Source organism: Eurypyga helias, unplaced genomic scaffold, assembly GCF_000690775.1.
Source record: "Eurypyga helias isolate BGI_N326 unplaced genomic scaffold, ASM69077v1 scaffold4031, whole genome shotgun sequence".
NCBI classification, from domain to species: domain Eukaryota; kingdom Metazoa; phylum Chordata; class Aves; order Eurypygiformes; family Eurypygidae; genus Eurypyga; species Eurypyga helias.
Genome location: NW_010232581.1, coordinates 107,823 through 135,687, shown reverse-complemented (window position 1 = coordinate 135,687; position 27,865 = coordinate 107,823). Strand labels below are relative to the sequence as shown.

The following is a 27,865-nucleotide window of genomic DNA, read 5'->3' as shown; positions in this document are numbered from 1 at the left end:
ACAGAACTTTTGTTTGGTACAAAGAGCTCTCTCAGAGGAAACTTTAACTGATACAGAACTAGTCATCCTGCCCAACATACCCACTGGACACGGTCGGAAGAAGGAAGTCTGAAGGACCTTAAACTGCATGTTACTCTTGGTTATTCTAACAGATTTTTAGAGCCAACAGAGATAGGTTACTCTGAGATATACTGAAGCTAAAGCAAACAAGCTTAGGCCTAGAATCAGTAGACTATGTGCATAAAACCAATCTATTTTTTGCTCATTCTATCTCAAGTCCTGTCTTAGAACTGCAGAATCATTCTGGATGGAAGAAACTTTGGAAGGCTGCATAGTCCAACCTACTACTTCAAAGCTGGGCAAAAATTGAATAAGCCTAGGTTGTCCTGGAATGTCATGAATAACTCCAAGGACAGAGATCCTGCAAACTTCTCTAAGGACCTTTTTCAATGTGTAACTATTACCATAGCATCTTTTTCCTAATAACTTAATATTAGTAGACCAAATTAGAGAATTGAAAGCTTCATCTCCAGATTCTGTCTTGCTTACTTACTAGTCACCAGAAGGGGTCTCTAAATAATAACAGAATTCACACTGAGTTTTTCAGTATTTCCAAAGAAATACTTATTGCAAGAAAGCTTACACAGACTGCAAGCTGTTCCAACAACAGTGAAATACTGAAGTCAGTGTCAATAAAACTGAGAACTGGATAGCTGTGCTACAAGTTCATGACTCTTAATAAAAATATCACTTGATCCAAAGACGTCTTTGCTCTTTTTTGAGATTCTGATAAGCTGAAGTTGCTTAGGTCACATGGGAACCAGAGAATGGTTTGGATTGGAAGGGACCATAACGATAATTTATTTCCACCCCCCCTGCCATGGGCAGGGACACCTTCCACTAGACCAGGTTGCTCAAAGCCCCATCCAGCCTGGCCTTAAACACTGCCAGGGAGGGGGCATCCACAATTTCTCTGGGGAACCTTTTCCAGTGCCTTACCACCCTCTCGGTAAAGAATTTCATCCTGATATCTAAACTAAATCTAACCCTCTCTCTGTTTAAAGCCATTACCCCTTGTACTGTCACTACATGCCCTTGGAAGAAGTCCCCTTCAGCTTCCTTGTAGCCCCTTCAGGTACTGGAAGGCTGCAATAAGGTCTCCCTGGAGTCTTGTCTTCTCCAGGCTGAACAAGCCCAACTCTCTCAGCCTGTCCCCATAGCAGAGGTGCTCCAGCCCCCTGAGCATTTTCGTGGCCTCCTCTGGACTTGCTCCAACTGGTCCATGTCCTTCTTATGCTGGAGGCCCTACAGCTGGATACTGTAATCCTGGTGGGGTCTCACAAGTTTGGAGTAGAGAGGGACAATCACCTCCCTCAACCTGCTGGCCATGCTTCTCTGGATACAGCCCAGGATATGGTTGGCTTTCTAGCCAATAGCTGCAAGCACACATTGCCAGGTCATGTTGAGCTTCTCATCAACCAACACCCACGAGTCTTCCTGTGCAGGACGGCTCTCAATCCATTCTCTGCCCAGACCGTACTTGTGCTTGGGATTGCCCTGACCCAGGTGCAGGACCTTGCACTTGGCCTTGTTGAACTCCATTGAGGTTGGCAGTGGCCCACCTCTCCAGCCTGTCCAGGTCCCTCTGGATGGCATCCCTTCCCTCCAGCGTGTCAACCGCGCCACACAGCTTGGTGTTGTTGGCAAACTTGCTGAGGGTGCGCTCAATCCCACCATCCATGTTGCCAACCAACATGTTGAACAGTGCCAGTTCCAGTACTGACCCCTGAGGAATGCCACTTGTCACTGGTCTCCACTTGGACATTGAGCTGTTGACTGCAACTCTTTGAATGTGACCATGCAGCCAGGAACACATAAGTAATCTCAGACATTTCTCTGACAGTTCAGGAGAACATTTTTGCAAAGACTTCCAGTAAAGATACAGTATTCCCTTTCTTGAAGAGACAATGAAAGGGAAAACTCATGACTGCCTCTAGAATTTAGCATTGTACCTAGTAAAACCTGCTAAAATGAGTAACAGAAAAAACACAGCAACAATTTAAACTACAAAATACCCTAGAAAGGCTGGAGAGAAATTTATGGAAAGATAGATCTGTGTGGACTTGAGGCCTGAAGGGACAGATGTAAGAAGTGTCTTCTTATTAGAACATATTCCTACAATTTGAAATTTAATTCCTACGTAATACTGGAAAAAACCCAAAACATATTACCTAAGAAGAAACCTCAAGCACTGCTGCAATGGAACCACTGCTGCTTGTCCAACTGCTGCTCTGAATCCATGGTTCTTTTTCCTGGTTCTGATCATCTTTACAGAAGAACTTGGTACATACAAAACTACAAAATTCTTGAAGAACTCAGAGTTTTACCCTTATACCGTGTTGACTTGAAGCACAAAATGACATGTAAAGCCAAGAGAGTAAATTTGTTATGGTGTGTAACTTCATAGTTACCACAGGCTAAAGTTTGTGCTTTTTTCCTCCAAGACAAATCTGTAATAACTACAATGACTTAAACAGCCTGCAGTAAAAGCAAGCTATAAAGATCATTTAATCTACTTATTATCTTATATAGCTACTTACACATGTTTTCAAAATTAACTGTCCATCAGTATTTCAAGCATTTGCTTAAAAACTGATTTGGTAAATATTTCCAAAACTACCTCACATGTTACAGTAATTGCACAAAGCAAATTCAAACATATCTTTAACATGGTCAGAGTAAAACTCTTATTTTAAAAAAGGCAAAGAGCCACTGGTTCTCAATTTTCAGCCAGTTTTGCTCTTTATATCTTTTTCCCAGTAACAGTGAAAAATTATCATCCTTTTTAACAAGCACAACCTTACCAGCTTCCTGTCAGTATTAGTATTGCAAAAACAAAACCTTAATGCAAAACATTTTTGATCTTTTTTCCCTTGACATAAAAAGACTGAAGAAATTAAACCCATCACTAACACAAGTGGCCTTGACACCACTAGAGGACACTCTAGGAATAAAATCTGTGCCCTTCATGCACAAGAGCAGTGAACTTTTACAAAAACACTGTCGTAGCTTGAGATTTCAAGCAGAAATATATAGAATATAACACACATAAACATTGGGTATATCAAAGTTGTTAATTTCTTGGAGAAACCTTTCCCTTATTCTGAGGCCAATGCAAACTGACTACGCTGCACGGTTTTGTGGTTTTTGTTTGGGTTTTTTTCCCCCCCTAAAAGAAGCACATTTTACAGACTGGAAATACATGAACTCACCTACATGGTTTTAGAGGAAGCATCTTTGGATGCCTAGCAGCACTGGGGACGTGTCGCCTTTGTCTTGTAAAAACAGTCTTAAAATTCTGGACTTCAAACAGATTATTTATTTAAAGTGCGTTATTTAGCACATATATAAGATACATTTTTTTCAGCACCAGGAATGATGATCTTAAAATAGGTCATCGATTATTCTCTGTGGACAGATTTGGATTTGTGTAGGAAAACACAGACTGCTGCTCTCCTCAGCTTCTGTCCTTTGTGATTGAAAACACTCGAGTCTCTTCATTGCATGGCATCAGGACAGATCAAGACTCTCCTGCTTCCCATGAACAGCTACATGGCATCTCTGTTACACGATGTAAAACAGTGAAAGAAACTGAGCTGATATTATTTATCTATGGGTTTACTTAAATAACAGATTAACTGTGAGGCAAACCAGCAGTCTGGAAGTGCTATGTGCTTCCCATTCACACAGGTCACATTGGATGAGTTCATGACAGTTATTAATTGTTAGCTGAACTAGTGTGATATATGTCTGTATGATGCGGCTATGGCTGCAGAGAGATCATAGACTTCCTAAACACACCCTATATCCTCACCAGATAAAAACCATGGTGGCCCAGCCTTTCTAGCAGCATGGGCTACACTGGAAGTGTTCAAAGTCAGGTTGGACAGGGCTTTCAGCAACTAAATGATCTTTAAAGGTGCCTTCCAACCCAAACCATTCTGTGGTTCTATGATATCTCACTCTGGACAAGTGGGAGCAGCAGTTCCCAGTGCTACATATCCAGATATGCAGAAATGTGTCAGCCAACATATTTGCATCCCATCAGGTACAGGATATATGGTAGTGGCAGCTTCTCAGAGCACCACAAGCTAGTGCATTGGAGGAATAGTTTCTTTCCAATTCTTCCTTAACACTGGCTGGATTATTCCTGCAGTAGCACTCTGATACAGCATTGTCTGTTCCTGCTTTATTCTGGTACGGATCACGCTGTCCTTTCACTTCCAATCAAGGAAAAATGAGGAAGCAGAATGAAACACACTATGAAGAAACACACAGTAGGGCTGGAATAAGGGCATAAACTGATACCAGTATCTTTAGAACAGGTATGTATCTTTGAAAATGTAGGAAAAGGTGATGTAGTCAAAGCTTCAGAGGGACCAAAGATAAGGAGAAAGCTCCCTATTTCTGCTTTAAGAAAACATGTGTTACAAATCCAAACATAAAAATAACAGATGTCAAAATCCTTGCTCTCAGACATGTGCCACTTTAAATCAAATGCCGATATGCATTTTTGGGATTCAAATATATCTGTTTTTCTGACTCACCCAGTCATTTTATTTTTCATGAGGAATAGGCTTTTTAAAAGGAAGTTTTCTCAAAACAGGACTTGGGAACAGCTGTTTGAATAACAGCAGAAATATAAAATCTTATTTCTAAAAGCCAAGATACAAAACCTGGGAAAACCTTTTTTTTTTTTTTTTTTAAATAAAACGTCGATAAAACTGGGCCTTAATGCTGAAATTCTTAGAAAGTACGCAGATTCTTTACAAAGACCCATATTTGCCACCTTTACCAATGCTAGATTGCCCCTTTGTCAGGATCTGCCTGAACAGCTTGGGGGAATAAAAGAAGTTATTTGCATAGTAAGGTATTCTTACAATTATTAAAGAGAGAAGTCACACTGAGAGTGAATCCTTGCTACTTTACACAAAGCATTTTATGTTTCTGGTTGTGTACTGAAAAAACATGGAGAATTCTTTTGCCTCCAATTAAACCTCCCATCTATTTGTGTCCTTTGTAAACTCCCAGCATATGGTGTTTTAAAAGAGATAGCTACGAACAATGGGCTAAGTAGTGGAGTTTTCCTTCAATAAGAAATCCACATCTTAAGCATAGCCATGAGGGAAACAGATCTACACTGTTTAAAATCCAACTAGAATAGCTTCTTAACAAGTTTTATACATAAACTCCTTTAAGTTAAGGAAAAAAAAAAAAAAGGCAGCTGGAAGATGTTAACTTGGTTTCTAATTGAAACAATGGTGTGTTGTATTTCATGCTGGGATTTCAACAAACTCTTAATTAGACTTCTTACCATGCAACTTTCATTTAAAAATATCTTGATGACAGTCTGGTCATGAAGAAGATCCAGGGAGACTTGACACCTGTTACTCCTTAGAAGAACATTTGTCCAAAAAGGCAGGGAGACAAGTAATACTCCCCAACTCATAGAATAAATTATAAGTCAAAATATCCAGAGTATTTAAAAGAATAATGAAGGGGAAAAAATGTCTGGAAAACACTTTGTGCGGTCCAGACTTAGTGATGATAAGCAGATAGCAGTGCTCAAAACAAAAGCCAAAAACACATGGGTTGCCAGCTTTGTTGTGGAATACTAATAGAGTATTTACAATGTGAATGTACAGCTGGTAAAGTCGCTACTATGTCACTTCCTAAGGACATGAAAAAAATATGCTTGACTATTTTATGAAAAGCAGCTTAGATAGTTATTGAAAACAGCATTTGCAACACAATTTTCTATATAGGAAGAAATCAGTATACAAGACCAGATGTTATCATGCAGATTGACACATACAGGGTACATAATTTCATTTTTTGAAACACTGAATAAGGAATTCTCATAAATGGCATTGCTATGATTCATCTTGATATAACTTCTTAAAGAGGCATAAAATTAATAAATAGACAGTATTAAAACCTGGAGTAAATTAAAGAAAGAATGCCATGTTACACTGAAGATATCACCTTTAGACTGAACTTCAGATACTAGAACAGAATAGAAAGAACAGTTTAGTCAGATGGGACTGACAGCAATGATCTAGTCCAACTACCTGAGCACTTCAGGGCTGACCAAAAGTTAAATCATGCTGTTAAGGGCATTGTCCATGTGCTTCTTAAACACTGTCAGGCATGGGACATCTATCACCTCTCTAGGAAGTCTGTTCCAGTGTTAGACCACCGTCTTGGAAAAGAAATAATAGAAATAATATCAAGTCTGAACCTCCCCTGACACAGCTCTGAACTATTACCACAAGTCCTGCCACTGGATAGCACGAAGAAGAGATCAGCACCTCCTTTCTTTCTCCTTCTCATACTGATGAAAATAAACTGGATTTGACCCCTAGGCTTTACTGGCATGGACGGCATTAATTTTAAATGACGATTTTAAAACAAAAAAGGATAAAGGTATAAAATAATAACATCATCAACAGAGTTTGAAATGCATAGCTAAATTAGAAGAAGGGAAACAATTTTGCTACTCTGCAGTAATTTCTTTTCCTGACTTTCGGGAGAAAAGAAAGACCCCAAATTTTCTCTGTCTTATCAAGAGACAAATATTGTTTGCTGTGTTAACTAAACATAGAAATAAAACCATCAACTGTAATCTGGTCTGAGTTAGCTCCATCTGTCATGTGAAGAAGGTCCATGAAGGTACATTTTGGGATTCTTTTATGGATCTAAGTGAGAGTGGCTTAAACTGTTATTGCCCCAGCAATTTTCTGTCACATAGTTGGAGTTTACTCTAACTTACTGTCCGAGAAGTGGAATTCTCATATGAACACTCCTAGGCTGTTTCAGTACAAAATCAGTGGAGTCAGCTTAAAGCATCTTAAACCAAATTTGGATGACTTTACACTTAGGTGAACAACTTACACAGACACTTTTAGCTTCACAGCTGTGTCAACAGAAACTCCAAGAAATAACTTCTCAACTTCTATAACTAGATGCAAAAGAAATGACCTGTATATGCCTTCAGTCCTTCTTGGAATGAGGGAAATTAAAAAGGACATTAGACAGATTGTAACAACATGGCTAGAAGCTCAGTCTCAGGACAAATCAATGTCTGTTCATAGGAATTCAAATTAGAGTCATCAGAAAGCAAAAAAAAAAATATCCAAAAATGAAGAGAGCTCAGATGTTCTTGCTTGGTCACCCTGAAAAGAAAGAAATTTAATACCAAACTCCCAAAACTATTAAGACCTTTTTGTTTACTCACTACACATAAAATCAGATGCCTTTTGAGACAAATCTCTGGCAAAGTTCAGAGTCCATGTTATTTGCAGTATGGACTATTGTAGAAAATGCCACAATAGTGGCAAAAAACTGAAATAGAAAATATAACCTGCCCCACAAGTACAGTCAGACCTGGGAGAGAGCTTGTTGCAGAGCTGTACTGTATCTGAAATGTTCTACTCTTACCTAGAGCTGCCCTCTGAATGTGCCTCTGGGTTATTACTCCTTTCAGATGGTCTGTAAAAGACACAAAATGTGAATAGTTAGCATTCAAAATGTCAAAAAACAATGAAGTCATTGCTGATTTCCCACCATTTCATAAGCCCTGTTGCTTCTGGCCAATTTAAGGGAATTTTTTATGGTCCACAGGACAAGCAGTTTTCTGAGCTGTTTCCTTCTCACTACTGAAAGTAAACAAGTAGGAACAATTTAGCTCTACATATCCTGAGATTTAAATTTGTTAAATAGGAAAGACTGAAAATGAAACTATTTACTGTCAAGCACTTTCACGGGATAAAGATCTCCTGCTGCTAGTCACAAAAGAATTCCAAGCAAGGCTAGAAGACATACAGAATTCCAAGTATTTGTTCAAACAGATTTATAGGTGCTAGCAGTGGAAATGAGAGATTAGGTCATCTAGTCCACCTCTTTGCCAGTTAAGAATCGATTCCCTTCAGTCCAGTTTTTTGTATTCATCCAGCTCAGTTTGAAATATCCCATGTGCTAGAGCTTCTGCAAGTTCTACTACTCAACAGAATTATAGAATCTTCCAGGCTGGAAAAGACTTTTAATATGATCAAGTCCAACCATTAACCTAACACTGCCAGTACCACCACTAAATCATGCCCTTCAGCACCTCATCCGTATGACTGTTCCGATGCCTGATAGCCAAGTAAAGAAATGAGTGAAGAAATTTTTCCTAACATCCAACCTAAACCTCCCCTGTCACAACTTGAGGCCATTTCCTCTTGTCCTGTCACTTGGGAAGAGACCAATCCCTACCTCTCTGCAACCTCCTTTCAGGGAGTTGTAGACAGCGATAAGGTCTCCCCTCAACCTTCTCTTCTCCAGGCTGAACACTCCCAGCTCTCTCAGCCACTCCTCACAGAACTTCTGCTCCAGACCCTTCCCCAACTCTATTGCCCTTCCCTGGACACTCTCCAGCACCTCAGCATCTGTCTTGCAGTGAGGGGCCCAAAACTGAACACAAGATTTGAGGTGTGGCCTCACCAGTGCCCAGTACAGGAGGACAATCCCTTCCCTAGTCCTGCTGCCCACACTGTTCCTGATGCAGTCCAGGTTGCCTTTGGCCTTCTTGGCCACCTGGGCACACTGCTGGCTCCTATTCATCCAGCTGTCGAACAACACCCCCAGGTCCTCTTCCCCCAGGCAGCTTCCCAGCCACTTGTCCCCAGACCTGTAGTGTTGCAGGGGGTTGTTGTGACCCAGGTGCAAGACCCGGCACTTGGCCTTGTTGAACCTCATACAGTTGGCATCAGCCCGTCGATCCAGCCTGTCCAGATCCCTCTGCAGAGCCTTCCTACCCTCAGGCAGATCTACGCTCTCATCCGACTTGGTGTTGTCTACAAACTGACTGAGGGTGCACTCGACCCCCTTGTCCAGGCCACTGATAAAGATATTGAACAGAACTGACCCCAGTACTGAGCCCTGGGAACACCACTTGTGACCGGTCACCAACTGGATTTGACTCTACTCACCACAACTTTTTGTGCCCAACCATCCAGCCAGTATTTTACCCAGCAAAGAGTACACCCATCCAAGCCATGAGCAGCCAGTTTTTCCAGGAGAATGCTGGGGAAAACAGTGGCAAAGACTTCACTAAAGTCTAGGTAGACAACATCCACAGCCATTCCCTTATTCACAAGGTGGGTCATCTTGCTATAGGAGGAGATCAGGTCAGTCAAGCAGGATCTGCCTTTCCTAAACCCACGCCATCTGGGCCTGATCACCTGGTTGTCCTGTACGTGCCACGTGATGGCACTCAAAATGATCTGCTCCCTAACCTTCCACGGCACCAAGGTCAGACTGACAGGCCTGTAGTTCCCTGGATCCTCTTTCCAGCCCTTCTTGTGAGTACTTGCACTCACTGTGTAGAGTCACTGGTCTTCGATCAAAATTCCTTAATTTCATTATCTCATTATTCCTAGTTAGGGTCCCATGCTTCATATAATTCACCTTTACCCTTCTTTTATTAATTTCCTCCTTGACCTATGACATTGTTCTAGTTCACCAATTATTTCAAATGATAATTAGATTACCACATGGGAAGCCATTATTCATAGATATTAATGGAACCAATAAAGGAAAAACATAACCCTAAATGTGCAATTTCAGCAGTATGTGTGTTCTGAGGGAGGATGGGATTACATCTTTCAAGTTTTCAAATTAAAACAATTTCTAGGCAGAGTCTTGTTAATATTGTTTACTAAGCAATACATCTGGATACCAGGGGGGGAAAAAAAAATCCGTGCTGGATTTACTTTTTTTCCCCAGACCTGTGATTATATAAATTATATTAGCATGCATTCTGAATTAAAAAAGTGCTTTTGCTTACAAGGGGAGATTTAAAGAGTAAGCTAATCAAGTGATTAAAAGCTGCCAAATGTTTAACTGGAGAATGTGAAAACCCATTTAAATTCACAGGTCATGAGAATTGCACTGTTCCATGAGCACCAAAGAACCATGAAAAATTAAACTTCTTTGGGAATTATGAGAATAATTCATAAAGATTCGGTAGCATGGTAGAATAAGTATTATATGCAATACACTGCAGTATAAGAGCCAAATTATGTTATTTTGAATGGTTTTAGAAAACAAAACAAAACACCCTACTTACTTGTCCATAAACCAGATATTGCAGATTCCTGTTTCTCTGCACAGGAAGTTTTATTCTTTTCAATTAATTCTTTTTAAACCATTAACTGTTCTGTACTTAAAGTTATCTGTAGAATTAAGAAAACTTTTGGCTACTGGGAAACAGGTTAACTGAAAGAACTAAAATATAACAAACAAATCCTCCATCTCAGCTGTACTAACACTCAACTAAAAAAACCATTCAGTTAAATAAGCTCTTGATTTCTGTAACTATAGACAAAACCACCTTGATTAATAACTTTTACCAATAAAAACCCAGTTAAATGATCAACATTCATGCTATTTGTGCTTTGGAAAGCTTTATATTACAACTCAGTTGATGTCAATACTCAGCAAAATATGATTAAATGTACCATTTTTTTTCCTCAAATTGCTTTTTGCTATTCTGGATATATCTTTGTATTCTGTCATGCTGTATCACACAGGGTGATGTTACTCAATATTGAGACATGAGACAGTTATGAAACGATCTGTAGCGATCTTGAGATCCGTCTTAATGTATTAATTACCATTACCTTAGGTGCCTCAGATATCCATCTATACATGCACCTTTGTGTAAGGGCTCAGAAACTCCCTTTCTTAAGCACTGTGAGATGCAAAAGGCAATGCCACTGTCATTAAAAAAATGGTTCTGGTAGTGAGAATATAAGAATCATCAAGAATCAACTGAAATTAAATGAGACATACAAGTTCTCTATCCTATTAATACATGTTTTTAGTAGCAACATTTTTCTTTCTTTAGCCTTGCTATAGAGATAAGCTGCAATCTAAATGTTTTGCATACATTTCTATCAAGTGGCAATGAGGTCAACAGAAAAACAGCAAGGCAAACAAGTCAATGAAAGTAAGATCGAACAGAGAGATAACAGCTTGCAGTCAATACAAATATGTGGAAACAGAATAATACGGGGACTGTTTTTTAAATTATTATAGCCAAGAGGCTTGACTTCCAATTAGCTACATTCTACTCTCAGTACAGCTGGGACAGAGAGCACTGAGGATGCAAAAGCCCTGTTTTTATTGCAAGATTTGTTGGGCCAGCCAGCAGTGTGGAACTGTCCCACATGAGCGCCCTTCCCTTCATTCTAGCCTTCAATATACATCCGCTCCATCCATGACATGGCGCACAATATTGTAAGAAAGCCCATCCTTCTGTTTGTCAGCTTTATGAAAGAACGAGAAGTTGGAACCAGACCACCTGTAGTCAGAGGGGAACCAAAGCAAACTTCTCCTTCTGCCAGAAAAATAAAAATCCAGTCTTATCGTTCTTATAGCAAAAGACTTTTCTTTTTCTTCTATGAATAGAAATAGCAAGGTGACATTTATTCTATTCACATTGTCCAAACTGCCTTTTCAGGGCAGCAAACACTGGACTTCATTTCACAGGAAACTTCCTGGGGAGCAATTGTAATTGTATTATGAGAAAAGTAGCCCAAACAGGAATTGTGGTTCAGAGGACATAATGGTATCATGAGGCACCTGACTATAATTCCATGCCAGGAATTAGCCAGATATGATTTAATCTTTCAATTTGTTTTAATCCAATTTGAAACTTGACAGTTTATTTAGGTTTTCTTTGGAAAAGAAATGGTTTTCACGTAGAAACTCTTATTTTTGACAAAATCTTAACATTTTCTGTACATGTTTTGATTAAAGTAATCTTGTTCTGGTTTCGCTACAAATACTTGTGGGGGAAAATGCATTTTTTTTGACCTGCTCTAGTCTTCTGCCTCTGAGAACACCATCACCCCAATGCAAGGCTTGAAGTCCGTAAGTGACAGAAGTAGGGGATGATTCCAGTACTGTTGCCAGCACAGACCTTCCCATATAAACAAATGCAAGATTTCAGTCTTTAGTACTGCCAGTTCTACAACCTTCATAAACACAAATATTTACTCAAAGAAATATGAAGAATCACATTCTCATAAAAAGCCCACCATGTCTTCTGATTCCAACAGCGTAAAATTGTAGACAAGGTAGTATTTTAATATGGTTTGCAAAAAATCAAATTTAAGACTTGGCAAACATTTCTCAACATATGGCTAATTATGTTTTCTGAAGTTTCACCAAACAAGAAGCTAAAAATAGGTCTGCAGCTGATACCAAATAATTTTTTCCAGTGGAATCATTCTTCATTTGGAGATAACAGTCCCAATAAAATGTAGAATGCTGCAACTCCACATGTTTTGGCAAAAACGTAGTTTCAGGGAATTTAAGAATTCACTCAGCATGCAGCCAGCTGTCATTAAGACTGTGATAAATCTGTTGGTTTTGGCCTGTATTTCTGGACACATGTACCATCCTGAGGTATGGAAAAGAAATGAATTGGTAACACACAACTTCAGCTTTTGTGTCCTTGGAGACAAAAGCAAGGAGGGTAGTGGAGAAGACAAAATGGAATAGAGGAGTAATTAAGACTGATGTAAAGCAGAGGAATGTATCCTATATGCTGACTAAATGTGACAGAACCCATAAATTGAGTAGCATGGCTGTCCTTTAACTTCTTGTCTTTGTGTTCTTCCAGACTCTTTGAAGGAGCTGAAATTATTTTCCAATTTAATACAGACAATGAATGTTTTGACAAAACTCCATATACTTCAGGGAAATACAAAAATGTGTATGTTACAATTAAAAATAAACTGATTAAAAAATGTTTTGGTTTTGTTTGAGTCCACATTACAGGTTTTAAAGCTTCTCATGTTTTATCAGACTTTCCACATAATACTATTCTCAGGTTTCAAAGACTTCTAGCTTAAAAGATAAAAGTACTGGACAAGCTGAGAGTGCACATGCAACCTTAACTCCCTACCCTTGAGAATACTTGTTGTTACCGATGTGGACAGACCTTTAACCTAATGCAGGGTCTCATCTAATTTAATAATTGACAGAATAACTTCTCATCTCTTGTTATTTCTTAATACTTTGCTATTATCTTACATTTTCCAAACCTGTGTTTAGCTTAAGAAGGCATTCCATCCAGAAGATCCTGAAACCTTCACACCCCAACTAGGATGCTGTATCTCTTTATTTCTCCATCTTTAAACAGTTTTTGGTGTTACATGAAATATCTAGCAGAATATCCTCTTATGCATCCAGGCAACCTCCAATTCCTCAAACTCACTCAGCCTTCAGGGCATTTTGGGTCCCTAAGGCTATATGGTCTAAATGTTAGATCTGTCTTTTTTTACCTGCCTTCCACACCACCTCACCAGTGAGAGGGCTGGGAGTGCACAAGAAGTTGGGAGGGGACACAGCTGGGACAGCTGACCTCAATTGACCAAAGGGATATTCAATACTATATGGTCATAATTAGCAAAAAAAAAAAAGCATGGGGGAAGAAGGAAAGAGGGACCTTGTGAGTGATGGTATTTGTCTTCCTGATATACTATCAGGTGTGATGGAGTCCTGCTTTCTGGGGGATGGCTGAACACCTGCCTGTCTATGGGAAGGAGTGAAGGAATTCCTTATTTTTTTTGCTTGCCAAAGCTTTTGCTTTACCTAATAAACTGTCTTTATCTCAACCCACAAGTTTATTCAGTTTTTCAGTTCTCTCCCGCATCCCACTAGAGGGGAGTGAGTGAGTGGTGGTGTGGGACTGAGCTACCAGATGGGGTTAAACCATAACAGGAAATATGTGGGGTGGTTGTTTGTAATGCAAAGCCCCTACATCTGCAGGTGGAGTCACCATTCACCCAACTATGAAGATCTACTCAGGACTTAAATCTGATTCATAAAGTTGCATGCATCCACTTGAGTCAGATAAGGAATCCTGCTCAATGAGCACAAATTAAAGCTGTATACTCAGCAAATAACCACCGAGTTAGGCTTTTAGACACACAGGAAGGTAATCATGTAACTTCCATAAGCCTTGTAGAGGTATATTTTTAATTGAATTTGAAGTCAGAGTTGTAACAGCTTACAAAGGATTTCTGAAAGTAGAAGACATTGAACCCATATGGAGATATTCAGATGGAGTAATCTCTCAAATGGAGAATATTCAGAGGTAGTTATTGGAAATCTTACCAGGTGGGTTGGATACTTTTGAAAGTTTGGTGCTGAAATTGAATGAGAACACAACTTATGATAAAACTATCTGACAAGAAAAGTAATGGAATAAAAAGAAAGATTCTCTTCTAACTCAAAATCCTACAGCACTAAGAGCAAACAAACTCTTCAGCCTTTCTCTGATGGAGAGAAATATCTGGAGCAAATTCTGACTCTGCTTTGCAACACCTGTCCTTCTCCGATGGTAAAAAACATATAGATCAGCTCTATTAGGACAAGGTGCCGGAGCAAAGCAGTCTATACTAGTAAGCAGGCTCAACATAATTTCTAATGCAAATGGTCTATTTTGGGATACATGGTTGGCCAAATCCCCATGTAATGTGACAAGTCCTAACTTTCAGAAAGCCCTCGGAGGAAAAAACACTATGGCAGCACTCAGAGCCTCCTGACCAAAGCACGCGTATTTTTCAAGGTATGAAATACAGCCTTCATCAGCATTAAAAATATTTTAATGACAATACTTGGGGTAACATGCTGTAAAGTATAACTTGCTGCAGCAGATGTCTGCCTTTTGTTCACTGAAGAAACATCTGCAGTGGTTTAAGATTTTACCGGCTCTCCTTTTCCATCTCCTTTCCCTCTTTCCTAAGGTTTGCTGTCAACGGTTCCTTCCCCCACAGCAGAGAGGGTAGACGCAAGTGTCTGCGTTCTGTCTACTCCAGTACAGCTTGGCATCTCAGCACAAGCATACCAGCAATTTAAGCTGTGACACTATCATGGAGTCAACTGGAATGCCTGAAATAGTTGTAAGCGCTCTTGCCAGCTGTGCTGGGAAGAAAGGATTGCAGTCAGTAACTCCAGCAAAGAGATGGGGCAGACCATTTGGAGCAAGGTAGCTGATAGTATTTAGTAGAACTCACCAGTCAGAGTCCCCAGGAAAGAAAATGGATTCAGAACTGAAAGCACAGTCCTAATTTCCACAGCAAATTCACAGCTGCAAACCACAGTCTAAACTCGGCACATGAGCACACACACTTGGAAATACACAATTTTCCCAACATATTCTTTGAAGATTAAACATCACAGATTCAAATGAGTACGTTTTACTATGACGTAGGACACTGCAAGTTTTGAGGTTACTATTTAAAATATCCGACTGGGGCATGTTCACTTCCTTGCCATGCTTAGCTGAGACAATCACAGTTTTTATTGACACATTTCATACCTTCAAGCATACTCAAATTTACAGAAAGCAAGCTTATCAGACAGCAGTTTCTGTCATTTATTGCTATAGGATGACACTGTATTTGATGTCACTGATTATTCCTTGAGTTAATCTATATATAATCCTCTCAACTCTGCCCCTATTTCTATGCATTTATCTCTAACCTTCATATTAAGTTCCCTCCTCATATCCTACATGTTCTCATTAGTTCTGGCCAGATTACATCACACTTTTTTACCTCACAAAATAATTACTTACACTTTCTGATTGATGAGCATTTCTGTAACTGTTCATTGTTTGGTTTGCATTTCCACAGCACCCTTCATCCCACTTTTTTTTTTTAGTACCCTTCCATACTTTCTGGCTGGTACTGGAAAAAATGCTTTGACAGGGCTATACAGCAAAACGGTACAGAAATTGGATTTATTTTTTTGATATCAGCATTGTGTACCTCTCTCTTCCTTTAAGTACAGACTGTCATTGGCTGCATAGGCCTTAATTGTTGAGATGTTCCTCAAGGTCCCATTCATCTACATGAAGGAAATGCTAGCATGAACTACAGCTCCCGTTCACCCAAAGGCACAGGACTCCTTTCTGTAGAAAACAGAGTGTGGGAAGTGGCTAGGGCACATAAATTCCTAACAGTCCACATGCACAATACTGGGATATCTAGGACAACCAACAGAAAGCACTAAGGGCTCTGGGCTGCAGTTCAAGATCTTGAAACTGGAACTCAGAACCTGGATGCTTTCTGAATTTAGAAACAAAAGCTTAGACCTTTATTCTAGCATCCCAAGGCTGGTTGTCAATACCCTGCTGGTTTGTGGGTTTTGTGGGTTTTTTTGTTTGGTGTTTTTTTTTTTTAAGTTGAACTCAATGCAGCCCAGGCAGCTTTAGCCAAGCATGGATGTTTAGCAGAAAGCACACCCCAAGAGATTTCAGCAGATGCACACATAATTTCTGGATTCTCAATTGGTAGGATATAGGCCTATCACTCAATAACATAGTGCTTCTGAATGCTGTTTATTGTATTTCAGGAATTAAAGTGAATTGAGTTTTTTGTTTTCCTAGATAACTTTCCTGAATTTAGGTGCCTAAATTTCATTTAAGCTACAGCTTAGATGCCAGTCTTATTTTAGGTGTTGTCCATAGTTAAGTTTTCTGTGTATCAATCTTCTTTTCATATGCTGGAAAAGAGACAGAAATGTTGCACATCTGGAAACTGTTGCTCTGTTGTTTACCACTTCTATTTGTTCATGAATTAAATATTAAGCTGGCCCAAAAAGCATGGCTGAAAAACAATGCCATATGGGTAAGGAATCGTATCCTGTGAATTTAGTACTCTGGATGCTCATATGACTAAATGCAGCTTATCTCTTGATTATTTCTGAGAAATTGACGTGAAGTGAAAGAACGAGGAAAATAAAGTCAGAGGAACAGACTTGTATACAGCTCCTCTCTATCTTTTGATGTCCAAATTTAAGAAGCTTAAAAAATAAATAATGGGTCTTAAAGCACAAACAGGCAAAGTAAAAGAATTTTACTCCCAAAAAGATTTCTGGTAATAATACATTGGTTTCAGTTAATATTTTGAACAGAGTTCACATATCCAAACATAAGATGGACACATCTATGTTCCGCCTTCATGGTTTTGTAATTTCTATGCAACAATTTGATGTCCAGTTTAATTTTTGCTATCTTTTCCAGGGTTGCCCCACAGAAAATTAAATACAGAGTTCCAGGCCTCACTATATATTTCAGTTTCACAACCTTCTAAAATATTGCTACCTTACCCAAGAAATTGCCCTGGTATATAGTTCATGTTGCTGTGTGACTTCTGGTCAGAGGAGGGACTGATGTTAGGAATCTGGCAGATACGACACAAAATTAATCTTTTGCATTAAGCAGCATCTTTTCTTTAAAAGAGCAAATATATTAGATGGACTTAAGACCTTATTAACCTGATAAAATAGCAAAATGCAGTGTAGCAATCTAGCAATGTCTACCTTTTTTCACTGTGTAGTCAGCCTACAAGTAGAAAATCTGTTATTGAGAGGTACTTTTTCAAGTTTATAGCCATGGTAGTTCATAGCTTGATTGAATCCAATGAGCTTGGTCCATTTGCTTTCAGTTATTCTAGTGAAAACCTTAAGTAAAAAGTGTTTACTTGGTTTCTTCCGGAGCATAACTTTTTCCCCTGAAAATACTTCTGTTTCTAAAGAACAGAACATCATTTGTAATAATTAGAAAATGAAAATGTTTCCTACATATGTAGATTCCAACACAGATCCAAAGAAAACATTATCATCTTAGGGCTGGAGTGACTGTTACACTAATAAGGTTCCTCTGTTTAAAGAACAGCACATCAGGGGATCATAATAGAGCTGTTCAAATGAATTAATTCAGTTTGGTATTTTCTGAATAAGTCATTTGACAAATTGTATGTTCTCCTCCTACGGACCCATTCAGCCTATGCACTGTCACCCAGGGGCATAGCCTATTGTTTGAAAGTAAAACCAAACATATGTAAGCTACTCTGAAACAATGGGCAATATTTAGCATTGGCATAAACGTATGCATTGCCCCCTGAAGCCAAAAGACATGTACCTTCCAAAATAAGTTTGTTGAGTGCTGCTGCAACAATGATTTTATATTACTGAAGATGGTATCCTCTTATAGGGAGGATAAGAAAAAAGGAGAAAGACTGCCAGAAAGCTGCTAGGCCTCCCTGGTTCTCTTGTCAGCCTCGGCTCTAGCAAAGCAGGGAAGACAAATCCTACACCAGGCAAGGACAGAGACGTAGCAATGACATCTTTCCTTCTGTCTTCTCTGACCATTGCCCAAGCACGATCCTGCGCTGGAGCAGCAGCAGAAGAGAAAGCTCTGTCACAGCTGCCATCAGTCTAGATGAACTTCTGAAGTGAGGCGAGAGTTAGAGCTACAACGTTTACATTGCCTGCATTAAGCATAGCAAAGATGGATTGTCTCTCCCGATTTCAGAAAGGCACAGTAATGCTTTACAGGCTACTCTATTAGAGTTTATGTTCTTGTCTGCTTTTTCGCCTTGTTTGCACATCTAACTCAGCTTTCTGGGACTTCTCATTCAGCTAAATGTATTACATTATTATTCATTGCCTAATCATAGGGTGTTAAGAATTACAATAAGCAAATGTAACCACACTACTCCAACACAATGTTGAGCCCTGCCCATATTGCAGTGAATTCCGAGATTCTAAGCACAAGTTCTCATGTAAATCAAAAATATGATTTGTTGATTACAAACAAGGCAGTTAATTAATTACTCTGACTCACTATGAACACTGTAAAGAAATTAAAAAAAAATCATTAATATGAGCCTTTCACTGAACTGCTAGCAAGAAAGAACAATATATTCCTGTCACTCCCTGCTTTATATTACTAGCCAACTGGCTGCTCCTAGAACAAGAAAATAGGTTGTGGAAACTTTCAGCACAGCACTGAGTCTGCTCCAAGATGGTAGCAGTTAGCATTTTGCATCTATCTGCCAGGCCTGTGTAAAGTCCATGACATCCATTCTGGATTAAAGCAGGGAGAGGGGGTCTCAGAGCATCTTATGAAAGATCACAGCATTTTTATATTGTGCTCTACAGATCCCTGGCTAAACTGAGCCATAGAAATCACACATGAAGTGAGCTGGGCATTTGCAGAAAAAGAACCTTAAGAGAATCAGGGTGAAACAGAGTTATATTTCATCACAGAAAGAAAGAAAGAAGTTAAACCGGAAGGAGTTGTAAGCAAACAGAAAAATAAGATGGAGCATCCTGCAAAGCAAAGTAAATGACATTTCTAACAGAGAACAAACTGCAGATGGTGACAAGGTGGTTAAGCAAATAAAATCTGCAGAAATTCAGCTGTTTTTCCATGTTTTCAATTCCATGCTTCCAAAAATCAAAATGTAACATTTAAAAGAAACCTGCAGTCATAACGGCACGATGATTGGATATTTGTCCAAAACTAACACATAGGAACTATGTTTTTTCAGCATCGAGTTGCAAAACAACTGGGCCAAGAAATTAAGGAGAAAGAATCTGAAGACAGTGTCAGCCATGCTGAATGGCTTCGGCTTTAGCAGCTACTGCTATTTTTGGTGGACACAAACATGCCTCCTTTATTACAGAAGTGCTTTGAAACTGCCCTGGAGATCAGAAACAGACTGGGGCTTCCAGGCACGGGGCCACACTGACTAACATCCCAGCTGGGAAATAACATCTGAGGGACTGCTGTCCCCAAGGCCTGTTTTCTCTTCTGTTTTTCTCACAGATGGCTGCAGGTTCTGCAGAGCTAACGTGCTTTGTTGTGTTAGCTGTAAGTGACATCCCTCAGGAGTAAACAGCCTCGTTACACACCTGCGATCAAACATGGCAGAAATACCACTTGTGTTCCTTTTTCTGACCCAGCTGTTGTGTCCTGAGGCCAAGACTGAATCCCTTTTAAGTGTCAGAGGACATCTGCAACCTGCAGACAGCTTCCCAGGAGAGAAGAAATCAGGGGAGATTAAGCATATCAAGGCTTTTATTTTTTTTTTGTATTAATCCCAGTGCTGGAACAGAAGTGGTGAAACAGCAGGCAGGCAATCCCTTTTTTCTCAGAGACCTTCCAGTCTACACTAATGTGTACTTGCCAAATCTCCTACTTCTCATGGTAAACTACTGTTTCAGCTTGTTCTAGACCACTGATTTGGCTGTTCATTTGGAAATTCTCAGGTACTGAGCAGCCCAGCTAGGGTGGCAGCTGCCAGGCAGCCAGAAAGCCTGGGCACATAAATCATCGTACATGCAGAATGCATGTAAAGTGACACTGAGCAGGCTTTGTAGAAGTCATTTGGGCACACATGGTTCGTTTGACACCTACACAATGCGCTGGATGAGTGGCACAGCCTGTGCCCGTTGCATACTGTGTATCCTGAGCATGTTAGATTCACCACACTGCTCAGATTGCTGCTTGTGAAAGAAACCTGGGACACTGAGTTTTTTAATCTCAAGCATTGATGGATACCTTAATGCTTGGATCTTGGGGAGCTTTCCACATCAAGAACAGACTCTGATCAAAAACCAAGAAAAATAGCAAATTCTCTTGCTGTTCTTGCAAGTTATGTCTCAGGACACAGAGCTCAGGGTGAAACCGCTTGCAAAACAAGAAAAAGCACTTGAAACACTGTATGTCATACCTGTTGTATTATTTCTGAAGACCAGGAATGAGGAAACATTTAAAGGCAACCACATTTTAAATAGAGGACGGTCCTAAAGTGACTGACTGAGCACACAACAGCTCACTGCTCTCAACATCAAAAGAAGGCTGAGCTGCCTCAGTGGTATGAAGGTTGGTGAAATTGTGAACGCAGTTCAAAGAGGCTGCTTTGGAGACTATATTGCAATATGCTTCACAGTATAAGTGATACTGTCTGTTTAAAACAATTACTACTATATCTAATGCTTGTTGACCTTATCAAGTAAAACAATGAAACCAAATGTCAAAATCTTTTCCGAATTTTCTTATCAATCCTTACACAAGTAGAACTTAAACTGACCTCAGCTAGAGTTTTTCTTGAGTGAGAATTTCAAGATTTCAAGTTCCATGGATTTTAGAGGTCTCTGCTGAGAACAGCAATTCATACTAAGCTACCTGAAGAATGAAACGCGGTGGAATGATGTTATTGAGTTATCTGTTCATTAAATCTGCATACTGAATCCATTTATTTATGAGTTGTTCGCATCTCATTTGAACCAGATTTGCCTTGTGGAACGTAACCTTTCTTCTGGAGTTTCTCAATCCCTTTTTAAACCCAATCTTGCCATTTTTCTTCTGCGTTAGTCATTTCCAGTAAAATTCACTGAGCACGTATATCAGATACAAGTCTGCATAAGTACTTGATACTTTCTGGAATTAAACTGGAACAGTGAATTATACTAATCAGCAGCTATGAAGTCTCAGTGTTTATTTCCATAAAAGAATAAGTATCTCAGAATATTACACTGCAGAATGGAATGCATTTCAAAGCACAGTAATTTCTCCCTTATTATAGCCTTACTGCATTCACAGCTGAAACAATGTCCACTAAGTTAATGTCCCCGACTCAGAACATTTATATTAATTTTAAAATCAATAGATTATACTACCTATAGCATCGAGCTTTAAGAAACACACACATTGATTTTGATGAATGTTCTTTTCATACAGCAAATCATCACGCCATTTCCTTTCATCCAAGTTCAATGTAAAGCATTTACCTTCCTAAGTACATATACTTGAGGAAAAGTTTAAAAAATGCTTTTTTTGCTCATGCATGACTTCCTTCAATTCTTTCAGTCCATATAATCATGGCCTAAAATATGCATAACATTCCTAATATCATCCTTGGGATTCTAGTTCTTAACTAACTGATCCTCCTTTCTCAAAGTAATTTATTGCCTGCATGTGAAGCTAAAACAATGTAGATATACAACGTAGCCAGCAGAGTGCTCTCAGAGCACCTCTGCCTGAAAAACATCACTTCATCTTATTTCATTTCATATCCATGCAAAAAGGGGGCTATCAGATCCCTTCATAAAGTTATGCAGGTATAAAGAACAACTTTGCACTAAATATCTGTACTTTGGAGTTTAAAAGTAGGTCTGCTTGGCTTATCTCCATGCGGAGGTAGAGTGACCATAAAGAAATTTTTTATGTATGCATACAAAGAATCTTATACACAGAGAAAAAGGTGATTATAAATTCAGGTTTTACATTGTTTAGGTTCTGGTTAGGTTTTCCATTTAACTTTGCATTCACAGAAATAACAGTGCGAGGTAGAAGGCAGTGAACCAGAATCAGTAGTATCACTACAATGCCTTGTCTTCCCGCTCCTCCAGTCCTCAGCACTTCAGCGTAGCACTCCATTAACCGTGATACATAAGGTCAATTATTTGAATAATTTGCAAGCAAATGAAATGAAGACTCTTCAATAATCTTGCTTTGCAGTACTAGGACATGCCGTCACTAAAGATTATAATTGGCGTTGGTATCCTATGATCCTGTGCACTAAATTCAAAGCTTGAAATGAGGCAGAGCAGTGCAACATCTCAGCATTCCTGTGGGTATAGCTGCATCATCAACATCATGTACACATAATCCACCCACCTACCCTTTTTCATTCCAAGAGTGCCTGTTTCCTCACACAGTTATTACTCCCATATGAGACTGCCCTTCCTCCCCCAGCTTCAGTCATAATGTTAGCTGATTTCTGGACAGACTAAAAACAACAGCTGCTTCCCTTTGGGCATTAAATACCATCTAGTATGCTTTTTTCCCTTTAGGAAAAAACTAAATCCAATATTGGTATAAATACCCCAAAATAGACAGATATTTATAGGTATGAACTGGAAATCTTTACTAATTTTAAATGCATCTTAACATGTAGCACATTCTTTTACATAGGAAACTTTTTACTTACTCAATTCTGAGTGAATGTATCAGTTTAATTTATGCTGAAAACAGTATTTTTAATTCCCCCCAACTCTAATTTGATGTGTGATCAATGTAGTAGCAGTTCGGACTTATTGTTGTTACTTAATGCTCTGTAATTCAGATGTAAAAAAACTTCTCCTTACTGTCAGAATCCTTTTGCACAGGAATGTTCATGGTGATGGTGTAAAACCACCTTGCTGATAACAGCATTCTAGAAATAAACTCCTGCTAACCCTGATAAGTAGAAAAGTGTTGACTTGAGAGATTTTTCTGTGTTTCTCACCATCCTGGTCTATTTTAACTGGCAACAGATTAATCCTGTTTTCTCCAATTTGAGTCTGTTTTGCCTGTGATGGTAATTGGGAAGTGATCCCCCCCATCTTTATCTCAGCTCACAAGCTTTTGTCACCTGTTCTACTGAGGAAGGAGAGTGAGAGAGCAGCTGGATAGGTGCCTGGTAGCCAGCCAAGCTTGAGCCATCACAATGTCCTAGTCAAAATTCACTCAATTTTTGGCAAGAAGACATTCTGTACCTTCACTATTCTGAAATCAAAGCCTTGGCTTCAGCATCAGATTTTATTTGTTGTCTTTTTCAGCAATACCAAAATGATCGATAGTTCTTGTTACAGACCGTTACTCTTTGGAAATGATACATTATGAAACCACTTGCAGTCACGCAGCATGTTTTTGCACAAGAAAATGAACCTTTTTTTTTTTTTAGCCAGCGAAATACACATTTTAAAAGTTCTTAATGTTAGACTAGAAAGGCAAAAATTTACTTGTATATCAGTGCTGGCCCACTTTCCACTTCTCCTACACTGGTTACAGAGTTCTCATTAGTTCCCTGACTTCTCAGTTATTTCTTTCCAACTTTACTCATGTTGTTTTCTGCGTTTGTCTTTTAAAGACTAGTCCTTGGGTACATTCTCCAGTCACATGTAAACAATTCTGAACAGTTCACTCAAACCTATCCAGACACATCTAAGTATTCAAAACCCATACTTTGTTTCTCTACCTTTTGATCGTGCATTTATGCAGTACATTGACTTTCAAAATTAACAGCCCCTCAATGATTGCACCATAGCTCTCTGCTCCTTTATTTGTGCCTATACAGAGGTTTGTGTGATAATGCAGCAAACAGGATCACTGCAATGATCTGGCTTAGAAACATTTCCTTCTTTTTCTTATTTGTCTTTTTTTTTTAATCATCAGAAAAAGACAATTTTCATCCTACAATTCACCTTATTTCTAGGAATCACTCGTGAAAAATAAGCAATATTAAAAATCTAAGACATTAATATCATTTTCTATTGAAATAATTTTAAAATGTTTGCATTCTCTGCAGTGCTATTAAACATAAAATAAGATAGAATCCAGGAATATGTGGTATGGTAGCAATGAGGCAAGCTAGCCACAATGTCTCATTTCTGATATTATAGGCACACTACACAAACTACAGCTTAGATCTAGACATTGTTTTCCTTAATCTTTTTATGCAAGCAGAAACACCAGCAAAAACCTACCATGAAAATCTTACTAGTGTAATTGAGAGGTGGCTGGAGTATTTTGTGTACTTCTTACTGCAAAACACTAATATTTCCAAAGTCAGAATGAAAGGATATTTATGACTTAAAAGTTACAGACAACTGCTGTTGCTATCTCAAAATATAATCAGACTGCATGAAATGGACTCTATGGCCTCTGTGGTGCATAGTTTTATACTATTAAGTGTAGCTTAGAAATAACAGAAACTGATATTGATGGGATCTGTTCTTGATTGTGCACAACAAGGCAGCCAGGAATGCTTAAGGAAACCGAAACAACAGTAAAAGTAAATTAAAGATCCAGTTGCAGGCCGCAGATGACTCTCATTTCTCCTACCACATTTTCAGTAAAAATTTGGCAGGTTAGTAACCTTACTTAGCATCTTTAACGGTCTTCTGAGTATGTACGCTATGACGAGACAGACTTAACTGAAAAATTGTTTCAGGCTGCTAAACCATATAAACTAGTGTGACTGGATTTGGCTAAACTGAAGAAGCCAGAAAGTGTAAGGATACAAAGATTTAATAATTGTTACAGAGGTGCTAATGGGTAGATTTATTAACAACTATGATCGTAAGAAGGCTGGGAGAAAAGGATAGGTGACTAAAATGCAGTGTTTATATTAACCAGAGCACTAATTTTCACATGCTGCATAAAGCTACACAGAAAGAACTGAAGGAAGGACTGTACAATAATGATCACTCTCAAGGCTCAGACATCAGAGTTTAAAAACTGTCCACAAAGTAGCGTACATCTGCATAACCTGCATGGATCAGCATATGGATAGCTATAAAAGGATACAACATGGATGGAATCCCTTGCTTGTACAGTAGGATTACAGTATGAAGTAAATTAAAAGACTATTTTTCCATTTTACTACCAAAATAAAAAAATTGGAGTGTAACAAAATAAATCTTCAATTTGAAAACAACATACTTGTAACTAAACTTTATATACCAAAATGTGTAATTTTGTGCAATTTTTCTTAGAACTATAGAGACATTTCCGGTTTGATTCTTTAAGGTGCTTTTCAGCATTCATGTGGATGCCAAGCTATTCCACTGTCCCATAGGAGGCATATAAGCATTGTCAAGTTCAGCGCAATATTACGGATTTGTTATACAGCTGCTTCTTTTGTTCAAGGGATCAGTTTGGTTTAAGTTAACTATACAGACAAAAAGGCACTCAGATCTTTGTATTGTTCTTGTTCCTCAAATACATTTCACTATTTCACTTCTAACACTGAAGAACTTAACCAGAACCAAATTTTAGAACAGATGCTTTTAATTGCAGCAAAATCCATACTCTACTGCACTATAGCTATCAGAAGTTTTGCCGAACTTATGGGAGAACAACCCACAGCGATTCAGTCCAAACCAAGGTTTTCTTTTAGATTTTGCTGGGATACGTGGAAACAGAGTCTCGAGGCTACATCTATATTGCTTTGTTACAATATTTCTGCGAGCTGCCACAGCAGACTCCTGCAGGTCTCAGGGGACTTAAAGACCACACAAGTCTTGTCCCAACAGGACAGTACAAGGGATACCTTCAGGACTGGCGTGTGTCCCACCACTTCTTGTACTGTCTCCTGCACCCTCCACTCCCCCTAAGACATTTGCAACAGGTAAGGTGTGAGGTGGCTGCTAGGCTCCTGTCTTCAAGGAGCACAGTCACAGCCCCAGGCACCGAGGAAGATCTGCCCTTGGGTGGCTGCTTACTGCTGGTGTTCACTATGCCTGCTCCAAAACGGATTTCAGCTTCAGCAAAAGAACGAAGTTGACATTCAGTGCTGACTTTGGCTCTATCTCATTCAGGCCAAGAAATCTCTTCGTCTTATCACAGACAAGTAAATCTAGGAGACAGAAGTCAGGACAATGTGGACTTCAAGAAAGCAGAAGAAGAAAAGATGTTCACACCTCTGCACCACTGCCCAAAAGCTGCAGGCATTATTCACCTTGGAGAGGCTTCCTCTTACTTGGAGAATAACATGCATTGTCCTCCACAGTAGGTTTAACCTGCTTTTCCAAGTCTACCAGGAGAAAAAGGCTACCTGGCAGGATTTAAGTGACCTTATATGCACGCTGGAGAGATCCATAGTTGCAAGGTAGATATTAAAATTCTACTTGCATGGGCCAATCTGTGGATATCCATGCACAAGTTCTGTACTGACTTTTATGTTCTGCCCAGTCTGAAAGACAAATGAGTCTACGGAGAGAAGGCAGGTTGATTCAAGTGTCATGTCCTGTAGAAATAATCCAGTGTCCAGAACACTGCTGCAGCAGGGCTCAGCACCTGATCTCTCTGGTTCTGGATCCCTTCCAAACATCCTTTGTGCTGTGGTTTGAAAACACAGTGCCAACATGGCTGAGGCTTCCCACACAGCTGACATAACTTTAAATATACTGCATAATATCTCTGAGGGAGTTGTGGTGTACCCAAAGGTGATTGGGAGGGAAATCTGGCAGTAGCTACCACTCATGACCACAGAGAACATAATCATGGCTATGGTAAATGCACAAAGCACTTGTCAGGAGTGCCATGAGATTTTTGTCTTTCCCAGGAGTCAGCTGCTGTTGTAAGACAAGAAGTGATTCTAATGACTTCAACTGTCCATGTCTGTGCTGGTGCCACCCAAAGAGGAAAGGAGACAGAAAGTGGGAGCAAGGTCTACACTACTGGACCTCATGCCAGATAACCTTCAAATCTGGGACCTCACAACCTGTGTCTGGAAGCTTGAAGAGACTGGGTTTATCTGAGTGTGTGCATACATGGACCTGATCTCCAAGCACATCAGGAACAGAGGACAAAACTGTGTTTTCACATCTGACTGAGAGCCTGGATAGCCAATTTTTAGGGAAGAAGCTACAGGCTCGGAATCAACAGAACTCAAAAACCAACTAGGAACATATCAAAGACTACTAGAAGGATCAGATAAGACCTATCTCAGGGTTGAATGTATCTACGGGTGATTTTTGGCTTTGAGCAATCTGAAATTAGAAGCCAAGCATATGCTGTTGGGGCTCTAAAACAAGAAATGACAACTTCCCCCACCGAACACAGGCATTCCTTAGAATTGCTCTAATTGATCTATACAAAGGAAGTGCAGAAGGGTAATTCAACAATGAAATCTTTTATCAGAAGCTATATAAATTTATAAAAATATACAATCAATAATCCATAGATATCACAATTTGAAATTATGGTTTTGGATACTTTTGATCTTTTGCATCCCAAAATAAAATTCAGAAAATCCAACGTTAATACCTTAACGTCTCCTTTTGATGAATTTCAGGCATCTGGTCAAGTAAAGGGAGATGTTTTTCACATTATATAATTTGAAATAATCAAAACTGGTACATAAAATTATTACTGCTATCATCAGCTAACATTTTAGCTTAT

At 39.2% G+C, this 27,865-nt stretch overlaps 1 protein-coding gene across 1 annotated transcript in view; it reads right to left on the bottom strand.

Annotated features, from left to right (window-relative positions):
• The window catches only part of KIF6 (kinesin family member 6), a gene marked incomplete at its 5' end in the record, with an annotated part of 157,561 nt that overhangs the window by 22,589 nt on the left and 107,107 nt on the right, over window positions 1-27,865 (bottom strand). The window contains one exon of the mRNA XM_010161423.1: window positions 7,501-7,551. Coding sequence (XP_010159725.1) covers window positions 7,501-7,551 — 51 coding nt within the window. The remainder of the gene's footprint in view (window positions 1-7,500; window positions 7,552-27,865) is intronic.